This window comes from Centroberyx gerrardi, chromosome 21 (genome assembly GCF_048128805.1).
Source record: "Centroberyx gerrardi isolate f3 chromosome 21, fCenGer3.hap1.cur.20231027, whole genome shotgun sequence".
Lineage (NCBI taxonomy): Eukaryota > Metazoa > Chordata > Actinopteri > Beryciformes > Berycidae > Centroberyx > Centroberyx gerrardi.
The window spans coordinates 4637057-4656604 of NC_136017.1; the positions used below are offsets into that span (position 1 = coordinate 4637057).

Sequence of the window (19548 nt, forward strand, 5' to 3'; positions counted from 1 at the left end):
TTGCATTGACAACTTGTTTTTGATACAGGGTTTTTCCCCTTGACGTCGGTTGCTCGCTAGGTAAACAGACGTTAGAAAGTCTGTCAACATCAGCTTGAAACTCAGACTTGTTTGCCTTGGAAAGCAGACTGGCAGATATCAGCTGGACTGTTTGAAGCCAGTACTTAGTAGCTAATTAGTTGTTTGGATCCTAGGTTTGTGTTCAGTGCTGCAGGGGGACGAGGAGTGACAGCATCATCAGCCTGACACGGTGATGGAGAAATCCCACTGATGGAAGCCCAGAGGAAGAGGTAGGTGTTGTTTCCCCGCGTTGCTTCAAAGAGGATTATTCTGTTTCTTTCAGCAGGCTGATTAGATGTGATCGCCATGTGATACCGCCTCAGGATAGACTTGTGCTCACTTCTGCATTCTCCCACAAAACATCTGTTGTTGGATGTACTGTTTCAGGGGGGAAGTTGGCACCGGCTCCGACCAAATTCTTGTGAATTCCTGGTAGTTTGTCTACTAATCTCCCTCTCTATTCTCTCTATTCTTAAAACCTAGTTGTCTTGTAAAATAGTACAAGAGGTGTGAGACTTTGGAGAGTTACCAGCCGCATGTGGCTCATCCAGAAAGACAGGTGGTTTCCTGTTCTGCTTCGACTTTCACTGAAAAAATGACATCACATAAAATCAATCATTTAGAGCCTCATGGGACACTAAAACTCTCCATTGAACCCTAGGATAATAAAATTCTTTCAGGTTTAGCAGCTCTTTGGGGCAGGGTGAACCGCCACACCTGGGATGCGTTACTGCCTTTTAAATGAAGACTTAAAAGACATTATTGAACAACTAAACAAATAAATAAAACAAGAAAAGAAGATAAAACTTAATTGCGGGTTTCCCAGACCTCCATCGTATCGGCAGTGGACGACACTGATTGGCCGATATCCGATATATATCATTAAAACCCAATATCAGTGAAATATATCAGTCTAACCTTACTTTTTGTGATGCTCTTTCCCAGCTCTGGGGATGACAGCAGTGGAGAGCGAGGCCTGCTCCACTCTTGGAAGGGCTACTCCTACAGCCTCACCCCAGAGAGGCTGCTCCTGTCCCGGCCCGTCCTGCAGGCAGCGCTGGGCGTCCGGCATGGAGTTCTGCTGGTGGAGGGTAAGACTCACACAGAGCTCAAATACTCACCTCTCACCTCAAATACTCAGTGTAGAGTTCACAGGTGGAGGTAGCATACAGGCTGGATCAGTTTCTGTGAGGTAATTGGTTTAAATATGATATATTGGTTGGCTGATAGTGGGCTTTTATTAAAAATGGGATCTGGTCCAGTTAGTGTCATCCATTTTCAATGTGATGGATGCAGTGTAGCTTGTTTGATTACATATTTCTGGTATGATCTATCAATATTGCACTGGTTGCCTATGGGAAGCCTTTAACCTGAATTTATTCTAATGTGACAATTTGTTTGGATTCCACACAGCATTCTGGGGAACTAGGCCTAACTACACTAAATCCTTATAATCTTTTGTAATTTTTTTTTTCTTTTCAAATTTAAAGATCTTAAATGTTGGATCAAAATATCCAACATCCAATCCAAAAATATCTGCCTTGCTATGTCTTTAAAAACTCGCTGGTCAAACCCTACTGTGATAACACCTGCAGGGCATCTGTTCCACATGGAGGTGAAAATCTGTTGTGTCTGGAGATTTGTGTACTTCTGCTTTGTGTGTGTGTGTTCCTCCTTGATGATTGTGTTGTTGTGACCCCCTGTCAGGAGGACAGGTGTACAGCTTCGGGGAGTTGCCATGGAAGCAGAGCCAGGCGGCGGAGCCAGCGAAACCCGTCCTGGAGAGCGCGCTCAGCGGCCAGCGGGTGGTGTCCGTGGCGGCCGGAAGCTTCCACAGCGGGGCGGTGACGGAGGACGGCGGCGTGCACATGTGGGGGGAGAACAGCGTGGGGCAGTGCGGTCTGGCGGGCCTCAGCACCGTCCCCAACCCGACACCCGTGGCCCTGGTGGACTCCGAGGCCAGCCCGCCGCAGACGGTCCCGGCCCTGGAGCTGGCCTGCGGGGAGCGGCACACCCTGGCCCTGTCCGCCCAGCGGGAGGTGTGGGCCTGGGGCAGCGGCTGCCAGCTGGGCCTGATTTCCAGCGTCTTCCCCGTCTGGAAGCCGCAGAAAGTGGAGCACCTGGCCGGCAGGTACGTGCTCCAGGTGGCCTGCGGGGCGGCGCACAGCCTGGCCCTGGTGCGCTGCCTGGGCCCGCAGGACGCCCAGCGGCCCCCTCCGGACAAATGCGGACAGTGTAACCAGCTGCTGTACACCATGACCGACAAAGAGGACCACGTCATCATCTCGGACAGTCACTACTGCCCCCTCGGCGTGGAGCTGGCCGAGGGGGAGGGCAGGCTAGAGGCGCCGGCCTCCGCCCAGGGGCTCAGGACCTCTCCATCAGAGCCCATCCTCCCCTCCCACACCTCCACCTCCGCCCTGGCTCCAGCACCCCCAGCCCCTGATAGTAGCGCCCCCTCCTCTGAGTGCTCCCACCCCCCGGCCCTGGGGGAAGGGGAGTCGGCCCTGGCTAACGGGGAGCTGCCTGTCTCGGACTCTGACCCCTCCGCTCAGTCCACGGGGGGCAGTGGTGCTGCGGCCGGGGTCAAGAGCTCGCCTTATCCAGACGAGCAGGCGGTCAAAGACTACCTGAAGAGATTATCGGACCACACTCTAGCAGAGCAGACGGCTAAAGCAGCAGCTGGAGGACTGCACACTTTACCGGTGAGTTGGGCAGTGCTGCTCATCCCAACCAGAAGCTAGGACAACATGATATTGACAAAAAAAAAATCATACTATGATTCCTGCTTCAAAAACTGAGATATGAATTGCGATACATGTGGATACTGTTTTTCAGCACTTGGAAAAATACAGTTTGAGGGTGAAAAAAATAAGATGCCGATGCTTAATATTTAATTGGTTTAGATATAATGAAAGATTTTCTTCGACATGTAGCTTGAGGTTTAACAGCTCCTCTGAAACACATTCCCTCTGATTAAACATTACAAAGTGGGAAATTGAAGTAGTCAGTATTGTGATTTTTTCCTCCTTTTTCCAGTGTCTAGCAAAATCTCCACAACAACACACAGGGTACCCAATAGGGTTTGAGCGATATGGGTTTATATATCAATACTTTGATACTTTGATTCAGTGTTTCCCACAGAATTGTCTTCTTGTCAGGGTGTAAAAGCCTCTGAAACAGCATTGAGACCATCATGATTTTCCATTGAAACCCAGACTAATGAAATTACTCTAGGTGGTTTAGCTCCTTAAGGCAAAGAGACCCACCACACCTATTCTTTGGCAGGGAAACTCTGGGATACATTAGGTCTTTGAATTAAAGAAGATTGAATAATTAAATGAGCAAAGGAAACGTGCAAAGAAAACAAAATTCCATTGCAGGTTTTACAGACTGTTTTTCAGTAGCTGTGGTCAGGAGGAACCTCCGTCATATCGGCAGTGGACGACATGACTGGTCGATATCTGATATTGATTAAGATCAAGTTTCAAGTTTGTTTATTTATAGAATGCATGTCTCAAAGGACTTTACAGAGAATGAGCCTAACTAGATAGACCATAGAACAGAATGATACAGGACAAACATCAGGAAAAGAACAAGACACATAAAAGTAGAATTTAGCAAGACATAACAGCCTATTCTGTTTCCGCTGCCATTTTGTCATTTGACCTGAAGTGTGTGTGTGTGCCTGACTGTGGTGTGTTTGTTGCTCCAGCCCTCAGCAGACCTCCTCTCCCCCTCCACCTCCACCTCCGCCGCCCCCGGCTCCTCCACCCTCAACAACCTGGTGGCCTCCTGCGCCTCGGCGGTGGGCGAGCGGGTCGCCTCCACCTACGAGGCCTTGTCCCTCAAAAAGATGATGAACTTCTACCTTCCCTCCGCGGGAGGGGCGGGGCTTCCGGGCGGCGTCCCCGGCGAGGGCACCAAGGAGCGGGTCCGCCTGGAGGAGTCCATGCAGGGGAAGAAGAGCTCGAGCACGGGCGACATCCGCGAGGAGGAGGCGGAGGGTCTGCGGCGCCGCCTGTCTCTGCCGGGACTCCTCTCTCAGGGTAGATACGCTGTTCACCTCTTATCATCCTCCTATACACTGCTGCGTAAGTACGGCTTGCGCACGTGCACGTCTCGCTCAATGTGTGTGTGTTCGCTTCCGGCTTCGCCTTCAGGCTTGCAAGCACGGCAAAGGCTCGGGCGTCATGGCGTTGTGATTGCACGCGCTTCGTTGTCATATTCTGTGTACGTCAGCTGGTCGGATACTGGATTAAAATCTACATAACACATAAAACAACTTCTAGTAAAGACATCATATAAATAAAAGACGCTATTACCAACAAATAAATAAAACAACAGATCAAGGCCAGAATAGAGTCGCTCCTACCATACTGAAGTATTAAAAGCATATGAGTAAGTCCCATTCCAAGTAAAGTGCTACAATATATAGTGCCAAGTGTCAAGGAGAACCAGTTCACATTACATTAATATAAATAACTCTTAGACGCTATGTATGTTGTTCACAAATCACTCAAAGTCTTGACCAGTTCTCCGACACACCTGCACAAAGTTTGGATGTGCGACTGCTCTCTGTTGTTTGCAAAAAAAAACAATTTGAAGAGAGGTTATATTATTATTCGTTTAAGCAAAGTAATAGCCTGTCGTACACAGGTGAACACCTACGTAATGTTTTCATTGTCACCAAATCTTCAGACGTTTTTTCAGAAGTTAAAGTTGTCAATCTGGAGTGAAATATTGTCTTCTACTCTACTCTAAATATCTCACAAAACCAGGTAAGAATACAATTTCCGGTTAAGTCAAGACGCAGAAGTTTGATTTTTCCGCTGTATCCGTCGCTCCGCTGCCAACTGAACTGTTGTCCACAAGGGGGCGGCGCGTTGTCGATCGGTAAAAATCGTCTCCCATAGGAATGAATGGACTCGCGGCGTATCGTAACGTCAATAGTCAGTCGTGAACAAGGCCTCGACCTCCGTGTCACCGTTGTGCCGGCTGTGCTGCATGTGAACGCTACTCGTTTGTAGGTTGAGTTCAAACTAAGTGAGCCCGTCTGAATGGCAGCCTTTGTTTAAGTGTGATTAAAAGCAGCGAGGCACAAAGGAATGCAGGTCGATATTTAGCCTCTAACTTTGTTAATCTGCCTCGAGGGCAGCAGTCAGGAATAACAGAGGCTGGGTGCAAGGCTGCCTTCTCTAAAGATATTACACTTTCCTTACCTAATAGGTTTTTATAGCCAAGAGAAAGTCTTGAGGGATTTAAAGGAAGGATGGAGGGAGAGAGTGAGTGGTATTATATCACTTTCTATTATCATCATACCACTCACTCCTACTAGACAGTCTGAGGTGATTTACTCTGAATTTCATCATGCTTTTTTAGGCTCACCTCTCATATCTCAAAGTCAGAGTTAAAGTCTTGAGAGATCGGGTTTGATGAGATCTGGAAATTGGGCAAAAATTCTGGAAAAGTCTGGAGGAAGATTAAAAAAAAAAAACCCTAGCCTAGCCGATATACATGTGGCTGCACATTTTATGCAGTTATAGACCCTGCTGTCGTTTCACACATTGTGATATTTGTTGTGTTAAAAATATTCTCCAGCTACAGTATGTCACCCAGACGCTTTCAGCTTACATCACCCAGCAAAATCTTGAAATTCGTCCAAGAAATTACAGCCTGGAAAAATGATTTCCAGGCTGGAGTTTTGAAATGGATAAAGGGAGTCTTGACACCACAGCTATTATTTAAGATAAGGGATTATTTTCCACCTAGTGTAGCTGTTACAGGCCAAATACCATCGACTGTCCTTTCTGTGTTCCTGTCCTGCTGTCCTGTGGGCAACCAGATGGCTCCTCGTTGGAGGGCACAAGGGTGTGTGTGTGTGTGTGTGTGTGTGTGTGTGTGTGTGTGTTTCTGGCAGTGTGCGTTACATGCCCAGGGAAGGAAACGAACTGTTCTGTCCACCAGTCACAGTGGCTGGTGTGTCACAGTATTGATAGATAGATAAATGCTTCATTTATCCAAGTAGAACGACAGCAGAGCCGGAAAAAGACATTCCTGGGACACTTATTCCTCATAATAACAGATAATTACAGCTAAAAATACACGTAAAAGATAGTTAAACAGCACAAAAACTGGACCTGCTGCTGCAGCTAGGCTGCCATCTGTGAGATAACAGCCAACTTTATTTTTAGACTCAAACAGGACTCCAAGTGACGGCTGTTTACTTTGCATATGGAGTTGTTTTGCATATTTGTATTCTTTCCAGTGCGTTCTGGGAGAGAAACATGGAGTCGTTTTTGATCAGAAAGCAACTGAGTCCACAGCCTGAAGCAGGAGAAAAAAAATGCCGAAAACCAATATGGTAAAAAAAAAACAACAACAATGGAGGGTGGCAGATGGACTGGTTGGGACAGAGAGTCTTCTGTAAGGCTTGTCGCCAGTTTCCAGCAGTGGGAAAGAAGTACAAATAAATCTTTGTAGTACAAATTGATGGTTTATTTGCCGATATGTGATGTAAATGTCATAGTTAAGTTGCCAAATTGCTTGAAAAGGACCAAAATGACGCTAAAAATTAGATCAAGGGGTCAAAAAAAGATAATTTCTCACCCCGGCTCCCAACCACTCACTCCCCTCCCATATCAACGTCTGCTCTGTCTGCCGCCCACAGGCTTCTGCTCATTATCTGTGTCCCACACTGAGAGCATGTGTTTCACAGGAGCCGGCTGAGCTGAATCACTCTGCTCTGTGTGTGTGTGTGTGTGTGTGTGTGTGTGTGTGTGGGCATGCCTGCGTCTTGATAACACACACTGATTTGCCTTGCTGATCTTTGCACCAGAGATTTGATTAATTCGAGGTACTTTCCATAGTCTGTTCTCAGCTCAGACTTAGTTTTTGCTGAGTAACCGACTGGGCTTCACGACAGAGCATTTAAAGTGCAGATATTAAGATAAGATATTTAGATGTATGAGATAAGATATATTTCACAGAACTGCGTCACCCTACACATTTTCAATGCTATTTTGTGCCTAGAATCTGATGTGTGAAGCATTCGATAAACAGGTTAGGTTAGGAGTTTTCATTTAAAACGTGTTCATCCATTCACAGTGGATCAGGTTTGTTAGCCATTCATGAAGTGACTTTCCACATGGGAACGATGTTAAGTTCCAATTAATGTTAGGCTAGTGAACCATGATCCAGGCAAGCGGAAGTTTACATAAGACTTTTTTGCAAAGACTGTATTTAACTGAAGCTTTCAAATGTTAGCGTCTCATGACCGTTACTGATTTATCCACCAGAGACAAACTGCTTTGCGGGTTTTAATTTCGGACCCTGACGTTGTCTGTACCACCATTGTACTGGACCATTAGCTTGAATCACTCTTGCCATTATACTACTAAACTATTACTATTATTATACTTGACCTTTCTCATCAGTGAGCTGTTATTGCCCAGGGGATGGACATTTCTGACGTACTAGAAGCTAAGTTGCTTAGGTCACTCATTTTGCCCTTTCCTATCTTCGGTTGAACAAACATGACTGTAGTACTGTAGTACCTGAGTACCAGTACACTGTCGACCACTTTCCTTCCACCCCTGCACTCTAAACCCCATTATTTCCCACGGCTTCCCTGCGTCTAACACGTCCCTGCACCCTCAGTGTCCCCCCGGCTGCTGCGGAAGGTGGGCCGGCCCAGGTTGCGCGCGGTGGCCCTCACCCCGCTGGGATGGGCCGTCCCGGAGGCCCAGGAGGTGCTGCCCTCCCTGCAGACGGAGGTGTGGAGCTGGGGCCAGGGGGAGCAGGGCCAGCTGGGCCACGGAGACAACCTGGCCAGGTAGGAGGCAGTCAGAGGCCGTTATTAGTTTATCTACACTGTGATATAACAAAGGGATGAAAAATGCAGTGATGAAAAAGAAAAGGAAAAATTTGTGCAGATGAGATAAAAAAAAACAAGTGACTTATAAAGACGTCTCTCATTATAACAACAAGGAAGAAATTGAAAAACGAGCAAACAATTCAAGTTTTTTAAGGAAATTTAAAATCATGTAAAATCATTAAAATTGGAAGTTAACATTGTAAGTTTTTTATTCACCAGACAAACATTGAAGGTCTTTGAACACCAATTAAAAGCACTGAAGACATGTTTAAACTGCAGGTTAGGGCTGTGCAATTATAGTTAAATTGATGATCCCAATTAGTGTGATCAGAATTCTTAATCATGATTATTAATAGTCTTGATGAAGGAACAAAATTTTACTGCACGTTTCGCAGTTTATATCAACATTTTGACTTTTTTCCACTACAGCAGACATTCTGAATTAAATGTTTCAATATTGCTGACATTTGGGTATAACAAAATGATTAATTGTGGAAAATAAAATGGTGCCATACAGTTCTACAAGATAGATAGATAGATAGATAACTTTATTGATCCCAGAAGATACATTAAAAACACACAGATGAGAACACAAGAGGCTATGATGACTAAAAAGAAGAGTGACTAAATGAATAGAGATATAAATTAATTTCATGTAAGCTGTGGTCCTTAGCAGTACTGTGTTGTGTGTGTATGCAGGCTGCAGCCGCTGTGCATCAAGAGTCTGAGCAATAAGGAGGTTGTGCGCGTGGCGGCCGGCGCTCACCACTCCCTGGCTCTGACCGCACAGTCTCAGGTTGGTCGCCGGCTTCACTCACACACCCATTCACTTCACTCTGTCTGTATGCTTTACACTGTAAACTTTAGATAGATCAATATAGATCTGGGGCCGGATTCACCAATGTGTTCTTAAGATAGATCTTAAGAAATGACATAAGAGGAAAATTTAGGAAGTTCTTAAGAAGGCTCTTAAGTGCAATTCCTCAGTATTTTCTTAGTAACAGTCTCATTTCTTACGAATATCTTTAATTTTCCTACTTAAGAACTTCTCAAAATAGGGCCTGAATTAATTATGGTTAATACACTTTAGGCTTACTACCATTGAGGCAGATGAGGCTAGGAGGCAATCCAAAGTGCTTCCATCGACAAAACAATTGGGTAAAAACCTATTTAGGGCAACTAAAACTGATGAAGTATATGAAAAGATTTAAACATTGATTGCTGTTGGTAACTGTAAAATTTGCTAGCTTATTTTCAACAGACATGAGACAGAGGCCTACTTGACCCTACACCAAATAAAGCTTTACAATACATGTTAATCTTAATGTTAGGTGTAGGGGAACCTATGAAGACTTTGAACTATAACCTACATGTCTAAAATTTGTTTAAATATATGATATTAGAGGCTTACCTTTTCACTGTAGGAATTTTAAGACAGGTGAAGGGCTGTCTTAAAGTTAAGAAAAAAATCAAGAACAAATTTGAGAACTTTCATTTCAAGAAAACCATTTATTTGTAAGTTTTTTCTTAGGAAGAAACATAAGAAGAAAGTTAAGAAAATATATAAGAACTGTTTTTGAGAATAGCATGTTTTCCTATTTTTTTTCTTAAGACTAAAGTTAAGAAAAAAATGGCACTTGAGAAGATTTTTTTTCTTAAGAGGGTTTTGTTAATCCGGCCCCTGGTTGCTAACATTATAAGCAACTAATAGTAAGTGTGTTTCTGTGTCTTCCAGGTTTTCTCATGGGGCAGCAACAGCTCCGGCCAGCTTGGACACATGGAGTCACCCAGCACCATCCCACGCCTTGCCAAGGTGAGGGAACCCCCCCCTTCTCCGTACACACACGTCTCGTCACTGAACTTGTGACCTTTCGGTTGCAGGACGATATCTGTAACAGTTAGGCCACCCATCTAACCACCTTACCTTCTCTCTCTCTCTCTCTCTCTCTCTCTCTCCCTGCCTTGGTTCCCCCCCGTCTCCTCCCTCCAGCTGTCAGAGGGGATCCGGGTTTGGGACGTGGGGGCCGGGGAGAGACACACCCTGCTGCTGGCCGACGGAGACTGCATCCAGCCCATCCTGTACTACAGCGGGCAGCAGGTGAAGGAGGGAGCGCTGCTGGAGAGCCAGGCCAAGGAGCCAGGCCAGAGGGAGGAAGAGGAGGAGGAGGAAGAGGAGCAGGCAGGGGGCTACACCCAGCAGCCTGTACTACTGCCCTTCTGCATGAACGTAAGGAGAGAGTAGCTGGTACAGTGTTACCTGTGGGTTCTTAGGCCAATATGTGCTGGTCAGGTCAAACTTGTTTATAAAGTGCTTTTAACCCTTTTCGTCACAATGTGCTTTAAAGTGGAAAAAATGGACATAAATGCACATAAAAAGAAGTAAACATGTCGTCCCCTACAAACGATGGAAGCACCTGTTGAGCCAGTGTGCTGTCTGAGATGCGTTGTTTGGGTTTAAAATGTTGCCCGCTAATTTTAGCGCTCCCATTAGGCCAATAAGTGTAATTTTTTAAACACCGGAATAAATGGAGCAACCTGAAAATGACGTACAATTTGAAAACTGGGCTTTCCAGGCCCAAGAAACTGATGGAAATGTATTACAAGTTTTGGATATACCTTGGAAAATTGTACAGATTCTTTATTATGATCGATGTTATTTTGTTCACAGTGTTTTAAAGTTTAAATACTGGTGAGGCTAGTTACCTTTGAAGCATTATTAATCTAAAAAACTAGTGTATAACACCAAATTGAAGGTTAAAGATACATCATCTTAGTCATGCTAATACAGAGTCTATGTTGACTATTAACAGATGCAATTTACAAATTTTCAGTCCACTGTGTGTGTGTATGTGTATATGTATTTTCACCACGCTGTGTGTGTGTGTGTGTGTGTGTGTGTGTTCCAGCTGGGTTACGTGAGCGGTGTGTTTGCGGGCGGCCAGCGGTGCGTGGCGCTGTCGGACCGGAACGTGATGGGCTTCATCGCCAGCCTGCATGAGCTGGCATCGGCCGAGAGGAAGTTCTACTGCAAGCTGTGCAGCATCAAGACGCAGATAATACGCCCCCTGCTGGACCTGGGTGAGACTGCAGCATGGGGGAAAGAGCTTCAGGCGTGTGGGAGAAAATGTTGGAATGACTTTAGTGATTGAGCTGTAAATCCCCACCCCACTTTATGTGTTCTTAACTGGTATGAAGTTACAGGAACTAGAACTGGATTTGTTTTGACGCTTGCTCTGACCTGATTTGTTGACTGTCCTTCCTGTCCCGCTCCAGACTCTCTGAGCTCGGCCCTGGGCCCGGCGGCCCTGGGGCAGCTGCAGGCGCTGGCGGGCCGGTTCGGCCTGCTGTGTCACCTGACCGGGCAGCACTCGGCCAGCCTGACCGCCAACCTGCGGCGCGGCCGGGACGTCAAGGGCCTGCTCATCCTGGACCACGCCGCCATCTTCCTCGACTCTTACAATGAGTATGTGGACACCAAAATATAAAGACGTCCTGCATGCTTAGCTGTTTAATCACACTGTAATTACTCCTCACTCCTCCTCACACACACCTCTCCCCTCCCTGCCAAGGTACTGCGTCGCATTGGGCAACTTCCAAGTGATGGGGGGTTTCCAGGCCCTGACCAAGCCCTCACTGTGAGTACACACACACACACACACACACACACACTTTAAAGTTATTTACTTTCTCTTCTTTTCGCTCGCTTAATGTGCTGCATCTGGATTAAACTACAAATATGTTAAAAACTGAAAACCTCAATTAACTTGAATCATAAAAAAGAACAACATCAGAAGCTGTTGTTGAAGCGAAGATTATAAAATGGCGATAACAGATCATTATTATTTTTTTATGATGATCAGAAATAATTAAATAATAACAATAATTAAATGCTATTCTTTGCCCAAGCAATATACTTCTAGCACATGTATGAATGGTGGTTTTCAGTTAGTGCCTTAATATTTTAAAAAAACAGTTATTTGATCAGGGATGTGTGTTTATTGGGTGTTTACAGTGGCTTAAATGTGTCTCAGCCAATCAGAACTGTGAATCGTGACTATCCATTTTATAATTTGCAGAAAAACAAGTTAGTTTCCTATTCTGGATCCTCTGTTTTGTTTCATTTCTCCGTTCTCCTTATGCTTCTCTCTTTGTCTTCCTCATGTCCGTCCCATCCTCCGCGGGCCGCAGAGATTTCTTTGGGAAGAGCCCGGAGCTGCTGCAGCGGCTGGCGGAGTGCAGCGAGGAGAACCCCCCCGTGGCCGACCTCCTGGCGGCGCTCTTCTACCTGCCGACGCGCCACCTCCACGAATACGGCCGGCTGCTGCTCAAACTGGCAACCTGCTTCGAAGTGGTGCGTCGAACCTGGGAGGGGTGAAGCGTCTCGGAGCTGTGTTGTGCCGTTTAAAAAAAAAAATGACGCTATTTGGCCTGATGGGAGTGCGATAATTACAAGTCAAAATGTCTGAATTTAAAATGTGTGTGTGTGTGTGTGTGTGTGTGTGTGTGTGTGTGTGTGCTGCCAGAGCTCCAGTGACTACCAGAGGCTGCAGGACGGCTGCTCAAAGTTTGAAGCTGTGGTCCTTCAGCTGAAGAGGAAAAAGAAGGAGGCTGAGTACACCTATCACTTCTGGAAGAGCTTTCCTGGCAAGATGACGGTAGGCTGTGTGTGTGTGTGTGTGTGTGCGCGTGTGTGTCCACATTCTGTATGTTGTTGGGTTTGGTTTGTTTTTCTTTCCTTACCATTAAATGGAGCCCTCCCCCAAACATGTATGGAAATCTATACTGAAACCTGTGTGGATAGTTTAGTAATCCATAGTCTCACTGATTTCCTCTTTGACATCTTTTTCTACCATGTGACCCCGTGTGGGCTCCACACTTTAATTTGAATTGATTATGCATGTATATTTTTGGTGTAGTTATACTAGTAGTCCTATAGTGCCACCACTTGTGGTATTAGTAGTATTAGTGGTATTAGTAGTAGCACAAGTTGGAGTCGTACCACCACCAATCGCAGTAGTAATAGTAGTACTACCACCAACAGTAGTAGTAGTAGTAGTAGTAGTAGTAGTAGTAGCAGTAGCAGTAGCAGTAGCAGTAGTAGTAGTAGTAGCAGTAGTAGTAGCAGTAGTAGTAGTAGCAGTAGTAGTAGTAGCAGTAGTAGTAGTGCTGTAGTACCACCAACAGTAGTAGTAGTAGTAATACCACCAACAGTAGTAGTAGTAGTGCTTTAGTACCACCAACAGTAGTAGTAGTAGTAATAATAGTAGTACTACCACCAGTAGTAGTAGTAGTACTACCAACACTTGTAGTAATGGTAGCAGTAGTATCAGTAGTAGTACTCCCAGTAGTAGTACTCTCAGTACCATCAGTAGTAGCAGTACTTGAACCCCGTCATGTCGGTTCTTCAGGACTCTCTGCGGAAGCCTCAGCGCCGGCTGATCTGTGAGAGCAGCAACAAGGCTCTGACCCTGCAGAACGCCGGAAGGTTCTCCGTCAACTGGTTCATCCTGTTCAACGACGCTCTGGTCCACGCACAGGTCAGCCCCACACACACACACACACACTCACACACTCACACACACACACACTCCAGCACTTCCTCCGACAACTTTTCTGAAGCCGTCCAGATTTCAGACACTGTAACCTGGTGTGTGTTTGCCTCCGTGCTGTCAGGGCGTGGCGCCTTATAAAAGTCTTGTAAGTATGCAGCCAGTGGTAAACCTCAGCGCAGCGTCCCCCCCCCACCCCACCCCACCCCACCCCAATCCCCTCTACCCCACCCATCCTCTTTCTGTGCTTGGCCCTGTAAAAGCTGAGCTCACATCTGAACACTGAAACACACACACACACACACACACCTATACCTTCTGAAACAAAGGAGAAGTTACAGTTGTGCTTGAATCTTTATATGGATGAGACTGAGGTAGTAATGCACCAATACTGATACTGGTATTGAATATCAGGCCGATTCCAAGCTAAAACAAGATATCAGTATCTGACAACTTCCCCAATACTAAAATCTGATAACAAGAGTTATCTTGTCAACATGTAACTTGATTTTCTCCCCTTTTCACATAGACAGTAGAGCAATGCAGTTATGTCCATGATCCCCAAAACTAATGGTTGAAGTCTGTATTCTCTAGTAAAACCGATGATATTGGTATTGGCCGATACTTAGGGTGCGATCACACCTACGGTTTGTTTTCTTTTGTCTGAACCAGAGTGGAAAAGTTTACTCTGTTGCAATTTTGTATTTGGTTCTTTTAGGGTCACGCTGCCCAGTTACAAGTGAACCAGGGCTTGTAAACAAAAGTCACATGACTCACCAGTAGCTTGTTTATTGGACAGAGTTTTGTTAGCCTGTCATCCTGCCAGGTTAAAGATTTTGGTGGCAGGGGAGTTGAATCTGATCCAGTCCCTGTAAACTTTACTAAGCCTGATGGACTTGTCTATCTCTTCTTCTGTGGTGTTAAGAACAGATGAAGAAACAGTTCTGTTGTTCTGCTAGGCTTTCCAAGCAGGAGGAACTGCTGGCTATCAGATGTCAACATCTGTCTTTTTTTTTTTACCCATTAAATCGTGCATTTTGGGGTTGTTTCCTCTCGTTGGTTTGGATTACTTCCTCTCTTCTAACAAACCGCACTGCACAGTTTGCTTGAAGAGGAACCGCTCCGGAGTTTGAACAAACTGCTCCAAACATGCTTGGTGTGAACGCAGCCTAAAGCACTAGTGGTACGGGTGCATTACTACTCGAGTCTCAGTGTTCAAGCATCTCAAGCAGCCTCGTCTCCAGCTAGGCTCCGCCCCCTGCCTGCTCTCCTCTACCAGCAGGAAACTGCATGGAAGGCTGAACCGACTATAACCAAGGCTCAATGGTTTTTACCTATTAATACGATTATTATCTATTTCTACTTTCTTCCGTCATGTTTCTTTCTTCTTTTCTTCAACTCATAATCCAACAAAAAAATACAAGAAGATCAAACTGCTGAAATGGAACAATGTTTGTTTCATTCATTGTCATTTTAGAGTAATTTCTCCTGTTGAAGCCTTGGTTATTACTGTTGGGTCACATGAGAATAGAGGACCAGCCATAGAATTAGAAGGGATAGAAAGGACGCTCCTTGTCGCCCCATCAGTTGACCTTTCAAGGTGAATAATTTCAGCAGGAATACCCATTCTGTCCCTTCAAGTTCTACGGGTCCCAGCAGTGGTTCACTTCTCCAAAGCAGTTTCCTTTCCTCTGTTCCTCTTTCGTCTCCTTTTGTCTCTGTCTTTCTGTCTGTTTGCATCTCTCTCCGCCCCCTCCTCCCTCCTCCCTCCTCCCCCCTCCCCTCTAGTTTGCACCAATCCTGTGGTTGTCCCGCACATTTTGGTCCCCCCCCCCCCCCACTTCCTGATTGTGTGACTCCTGCCTTGACTCGCCCTCTCTGTGTGATGATCTGACAAACAACAAATGTCCTGTGGTCAGATCTGTGTAGAAATGTAATCCTCTTATTCAGTGTCACTTCTTCTGATGGTCCGGATCGTCTCTCTAACCATTTGCCCCCCCCCCCCCCATGTTTTAATCATTGTCAGCAATTAAGGATTTTTCAAGTGCTAAGTGCCGATAAAATTTGTCTTTGGCAGATAAATCAATAAGGGTCAGCCAACTTTTTGAGACGGTAACATTTGAAAGACTTGGTTCCATAGAGCAGAATGGCGATGACCTTGTAGGCGTGGCCCATTTGAAACGTCACGCCATTCTTATCTATACAGTTTGGTTTTTGCCTGTTCTCATACCGTGAGCCAATCAAATTAAACCAAAACAATGTCTCTGTATCAAACAGACTGCCTGTTACGCTGCTCTATACAAAGCAGTAGCATCTAAACTTCTGTTTCTCTGCTCCCTGGATGGTTAACCAGCCTGAAGTTAGTTGAAACGTAATGTTGTTCCCATTTGGTGACACATAGCAGGTGTGAAGCCACTGAAAAGATCCCCAAAAAAAAAGAGATCCATTGGATAGCACTGAAAACTGTTAGGGTGACAGGGTGAAATATTTCTGTGAAAAATGTTTTGTAAAATTGTTTTGGATGGTAAAACTAATTCTTGGCACGTAATTTAGTTTTAGTGTCCAGGCAAAAAGTTAATTTAGGACACTGGTTTCAACCCATTGGAACCACATGTACCCCTGCTTGCCTTGGACCTTTTCTACTGTGTCTCCCCTGCTGCCCGTCCCTCTCTGCCCTCCTGCTGTCTGTACTGCTCGTTCTCCTTTAAAAACACAACGTCCCGCTCCATCTACGAGCCTTTCTAGAGAATCCTCAGTGTTAGAAATGAGAGATTTAGTGTTAGAAATGAGATGTTTGCGATAGTTTTCTTTTCACTTGAGAGTGTCCTGCGTATTAGCTAAATGGCTCCTTTGTTTTTAGTATTGCTGCAAATTATAAAATCTTTCTGAACTGTTTTTGTCATGGTATCATAAATAATTTGTTTATAGAGAAGGACATTATTACAAAATTCCCTCGTTCTCCCTCCCTTGCTCCCTCTCCTTCCCTTCCTCCCTCCTTTTCCCTCCCTCTCCTCCAGTTCTCCACCCATCACGTCTTCCCCTTGGCCACGCTGTGGGTGGAGCCAATCCCAGAGGAGAACACTGGCCTGTGAGTCTGTCAATCATCCCCATCTGTCCAATCACAGTGTAGCCTACCTGCAGGGTTTGCCTGTCTAGGCCTGGAAAGTCTGGAGTAATACTGAAAAACTATTTGATGTTTTCCAGGTCTTTGAAAGTTTGGGAATTGAACAAAAACTCACAAAAACAAACAAAAAGATATTTTTATGACATTTATTACTACAGTTTTGGCATTATGAGCCAATGGTTGTTCCCAGCGTAACAGGTTTGTGTGTGTGTGTGTGTGTGTGTGTGTAGGTATGGGTTAAAGGTGATCTCACCAGAGGAGACCTTCACCCTGCTGGCCTGCTCACCCATGGAGAAGGTATGCTGACTCATCATGCTAATAATTGGCTGACAAAATAGTTTTTACTAGCCCACCATGTTGTTTTTGGATTATATTTGGCCTTTATGTTCAGCTGAGATGCATCTTTTTGTGTGTGTGTATGTGTGTCCAGGCCAAGTGGCTGCGCTCCATCAACCAGGCGGTGGAGCAGGCGCTGAGCGGGGCGGGGCAGGAGGCGGCGTCGGCCGGCTCGGGGGCGGGGCAGAAGGCGGAGCCCCCCACCTCCAGGACCGCCTCCTACACCTTCTACAAGGACAGCCGGCTGAAAGAGGCGACGTACGAAGGCCGCTGGCTGGCCGGCAAGCCCAACGGCAGGTAGGCCGCCCGGACGCTGAGGCTCGTCCCGTCAGGATGAGGGGAGCAGTTTCATGTCAAAATCACATGTTTGACACTGGAAAAATGTGTCCAACCAAAACGAATCCTGGCGTGAAAGTAAAACTCACTGTTGAATATTTTTGAAGACATGAACTACCTTGTGTCCTTTCCTTACAAAATAGTAACCTTTTACTGGATGTAGTCCGTTTCGTTTTTAAATATTAAGCATTGAACATCAGGTTTTTCCTGTGTAGCATTTTGGGATGCAACATTTTACCTTATTTGAGTTAAAAACCCCAATCTGTATTTGCAGTATGGAGCCTGCTGTTGAAATTTTGGCCTACCTCTGTCTTTGTTTACGTGTTGATTCTTTGGACTGAAGATATTTTTGAATTTTGAAGATATCGTCTCAGATTGATTCACTGACTGTCGGTGTGTGACGGCTAAACAGGTTTTACATGCATTTTGAGTCTGTAAAAGGTTTGCTAACATTTTTGCTTGCATTAATGTGACGTTAGTAAAGTAGACCTGTGTTCTTTATTTATTCAGGAAAATTTGACTGAGCATCCATGCTCGTGTGAAAGTTTACTTTTCATTGATGTGTTGAAATCAATAATCTTTGTGAATGTAACTAAACCGTATCTTTCCGAAAAAGTGAGTTGGCACGTTAAATCCCTTTTTACTGTGTGGTCTGTCTCTGTCAGGGGAGTGTTGAAGTGGCCTGATGGGAGAATATACACAGGGACCTTCAAGAACGGGCTGGAGGACGGGTGAGTATTGGCAGTATTATTAGTTATTGGCGGTACTGATTATTGATCAAAATCCGAACCAGAGCTGTGTTATTCGCCAAGTATAATAAAAATACAGTACATACTGGGACAGTTGGTTTTAGGATCTACAGGCCCTCACATACAGTGCAAGGGGACAACTGCAGACATTTAGTAGACACTTGACTATATATACTGTATAATACTCTAAGAATATACTGTATATTCATTTTGTCATTATATGCATTCAGGCTGCACAGCATGCAGTATGGTTGCAGCTGTAATCCATTCATCAGTCAGGATAAATGGTGATTTTCTGTTCTCCCTTCCTCCTCTGGTGTGTGTGTGGGTGTGTGTGTGTGTGTGTGTGTGTGTGTGTGTGTGTGTGTAGTTTCGGTGAATACATCTCCCCCACCAAGACGCTGAACAAGAACGATCACTATCAAGGCCACTGGAAAGAGGGCAAGATGCACGGCTTGGGGACGTACAGGTGAGTGCGGACACACACACACCGGTCGTTGTGGGATTCGAACCCGTGACCCTTCCGGTTACATCGCGGCCTGCGTGTGACCCTCCGGCCGCCTCTCCGCCTCTCCGTCTGTCTGCAGGTACGCCAGCGGCGAGGTGTACGAGGGCTCCTTCCAGGACGGGGCGCGGCACGGCCACGGCATGCTGCGCAGCGGCAAGCTCAACACCTCGTCCCCCAGCGTCTTCATCGGCCGCTGGATCCACGACAAGAAGACCGGCTACGGGGTCTTCGATGACATCACCAAGTACGCTGTTTTTTATTATTTATTGTATTCCTTTTCAGTGTATTCCTTCTTTTAGTTCATGTTCTTTTCTATTTTTAAGTCCTTTACCTTGTATGATGAGAGAGAAAGATCTGGTGGGATTCGATCCTCCAAGGCTTGATGTTTGATATTTGGCTGGATAAATGAGACCAAGTTTTTATTTGTTTTGTGTGTTTTGTGTCCAGAGGGGAGAAGTACATGGGCATGTGGCAGGACCACCTGCGGCAGGGCACCGGCGTCATCGTCACCCAGTTTGGTCTGTACTACGAAGGAGCCTTCAAAGACAACAAGATGATGGTGAGCAGGGCAGGAGACGAGGACTTCTTTATTTTAGAGGAGGAGAACGGCTGCTCCTCTCACCTTTTTTATTTCGACAGTGGGAAAGTAGAGAAGGAGATACAGGAGAGAAAGCTCTGGTGGAGCAACATGTGTCAGGGAATTAACTGCTCCACTATTTCTGAGCACAGAGGAAAAAAAGCATTTCTGGGGCCTGGAAAATCCCCAAATTCACCAGTCACTTTGATTATGTTACCAGATTTTTAGGACAGAATAGGACATGCGGATGATGGTCGTTATCTGCCAAAGTATCTGGTGTATAGGCAGACTTACAGCCATGAAGGTTATGAAGAAGGGCAAATGTTTCCCAAGAAGTCAGAATGCTAATAAAATGGAGGAGAAAGTGGAGAACTGCCTCTGGTGCAAAAAGGAAATGTGTTTTTCAGGCTACTAGTCCTATAGAAAATAGAAA

At 45.5% G+C, this 19548-nt stretch overlaps 1 protein-coding gene across 1 annotated transcript in view; it reads left to right on the top strand.

Annotated features, from left to right (window-relative positions):
* Nucleotides 1-237: 237 nt before the first annotated feature.
* Nucleotides 238-19548, top strand: part of als2b (alsin Rho guanine nucleotide exchange factor ALS2 b) — a 26427-nt gene continuing 7116 nt past the window's right edge. The window contains exons 1-22 of the mRNA XM_078291235.1: nucleotides 238-290; nucleotides 1006-1151; nucleotides 1768-2765; nucleotides 3776-4154; nucleotides 7720-7894; nucleotides 8636-8732; nucleotides 9672-9749; nucleotides 9927-10163; nucleotides 10843-11014; nucleotides 11210-11399; nucleotides 11506-11571; nucleotides 12125-12287; nucleotides 12460-12591; nucleotides 13345-13473; nucleotides 13610-13633; nucleotides 16503-16573; nucleotides 16840-16906; nucleotides 17040-17242; nucleotides 17947-18012; nucleotides 18401-18499; nucleotides 18618-18782; nucleotides 18986-19216. Coding sequence (XP_078147361.1) covers nucleotides 271-290; nucleotides 1006-1151; nucleotides 1768-2765; nucleotides 3776-4154; nucleotides 7720-7894; nucleotides 8636-8732; nucleotides 9672-9749; nucleotides 9927-10163; nucleotides 10843-11014; nucleotides 11210-11399; nucleotides 11506-11571; nucleotides 12125-12287; nucleotides 12460-12591; nucleotides 13345-13473; nucleotides 13610-13633; nucleotides 16503-16573; nucleotides 16840-16906; nucleotides 17040-17242; nucleotides 17947-18012; nucleotides 18401-18499; nucleotides 18618-18782; nucleotides 18986-19216 — 3908 coding nt within the window. The 5' untranslated portion in view covers nucleotides 238-270. The remainder of the gene's footprint in view (nucleotides 291-1005; nucleotides 1152-1767; nucleotides 2766-3775; nucleotides 4155-7719; nucleotides 7895-8635; nucleotides 8733-9671; nucleotides 9750-9926; nucleotides 10164-10842; nucleotides 11015-11209; nucleotides 11400-11505; nucleotides 11572-12124; nucleotides 12288-12459; nucleotides 12592-13344; nucleotides 13474-13609; nucleotides 13634-16502; nucleotides 16574-16839; nucleotides 16907-17039; nucleotides 17243-17946; nucleotides 18013-18400; nucleotides 18500-18617; nucleotides 18783-18985; nucleotides 19217-19548) is intronic.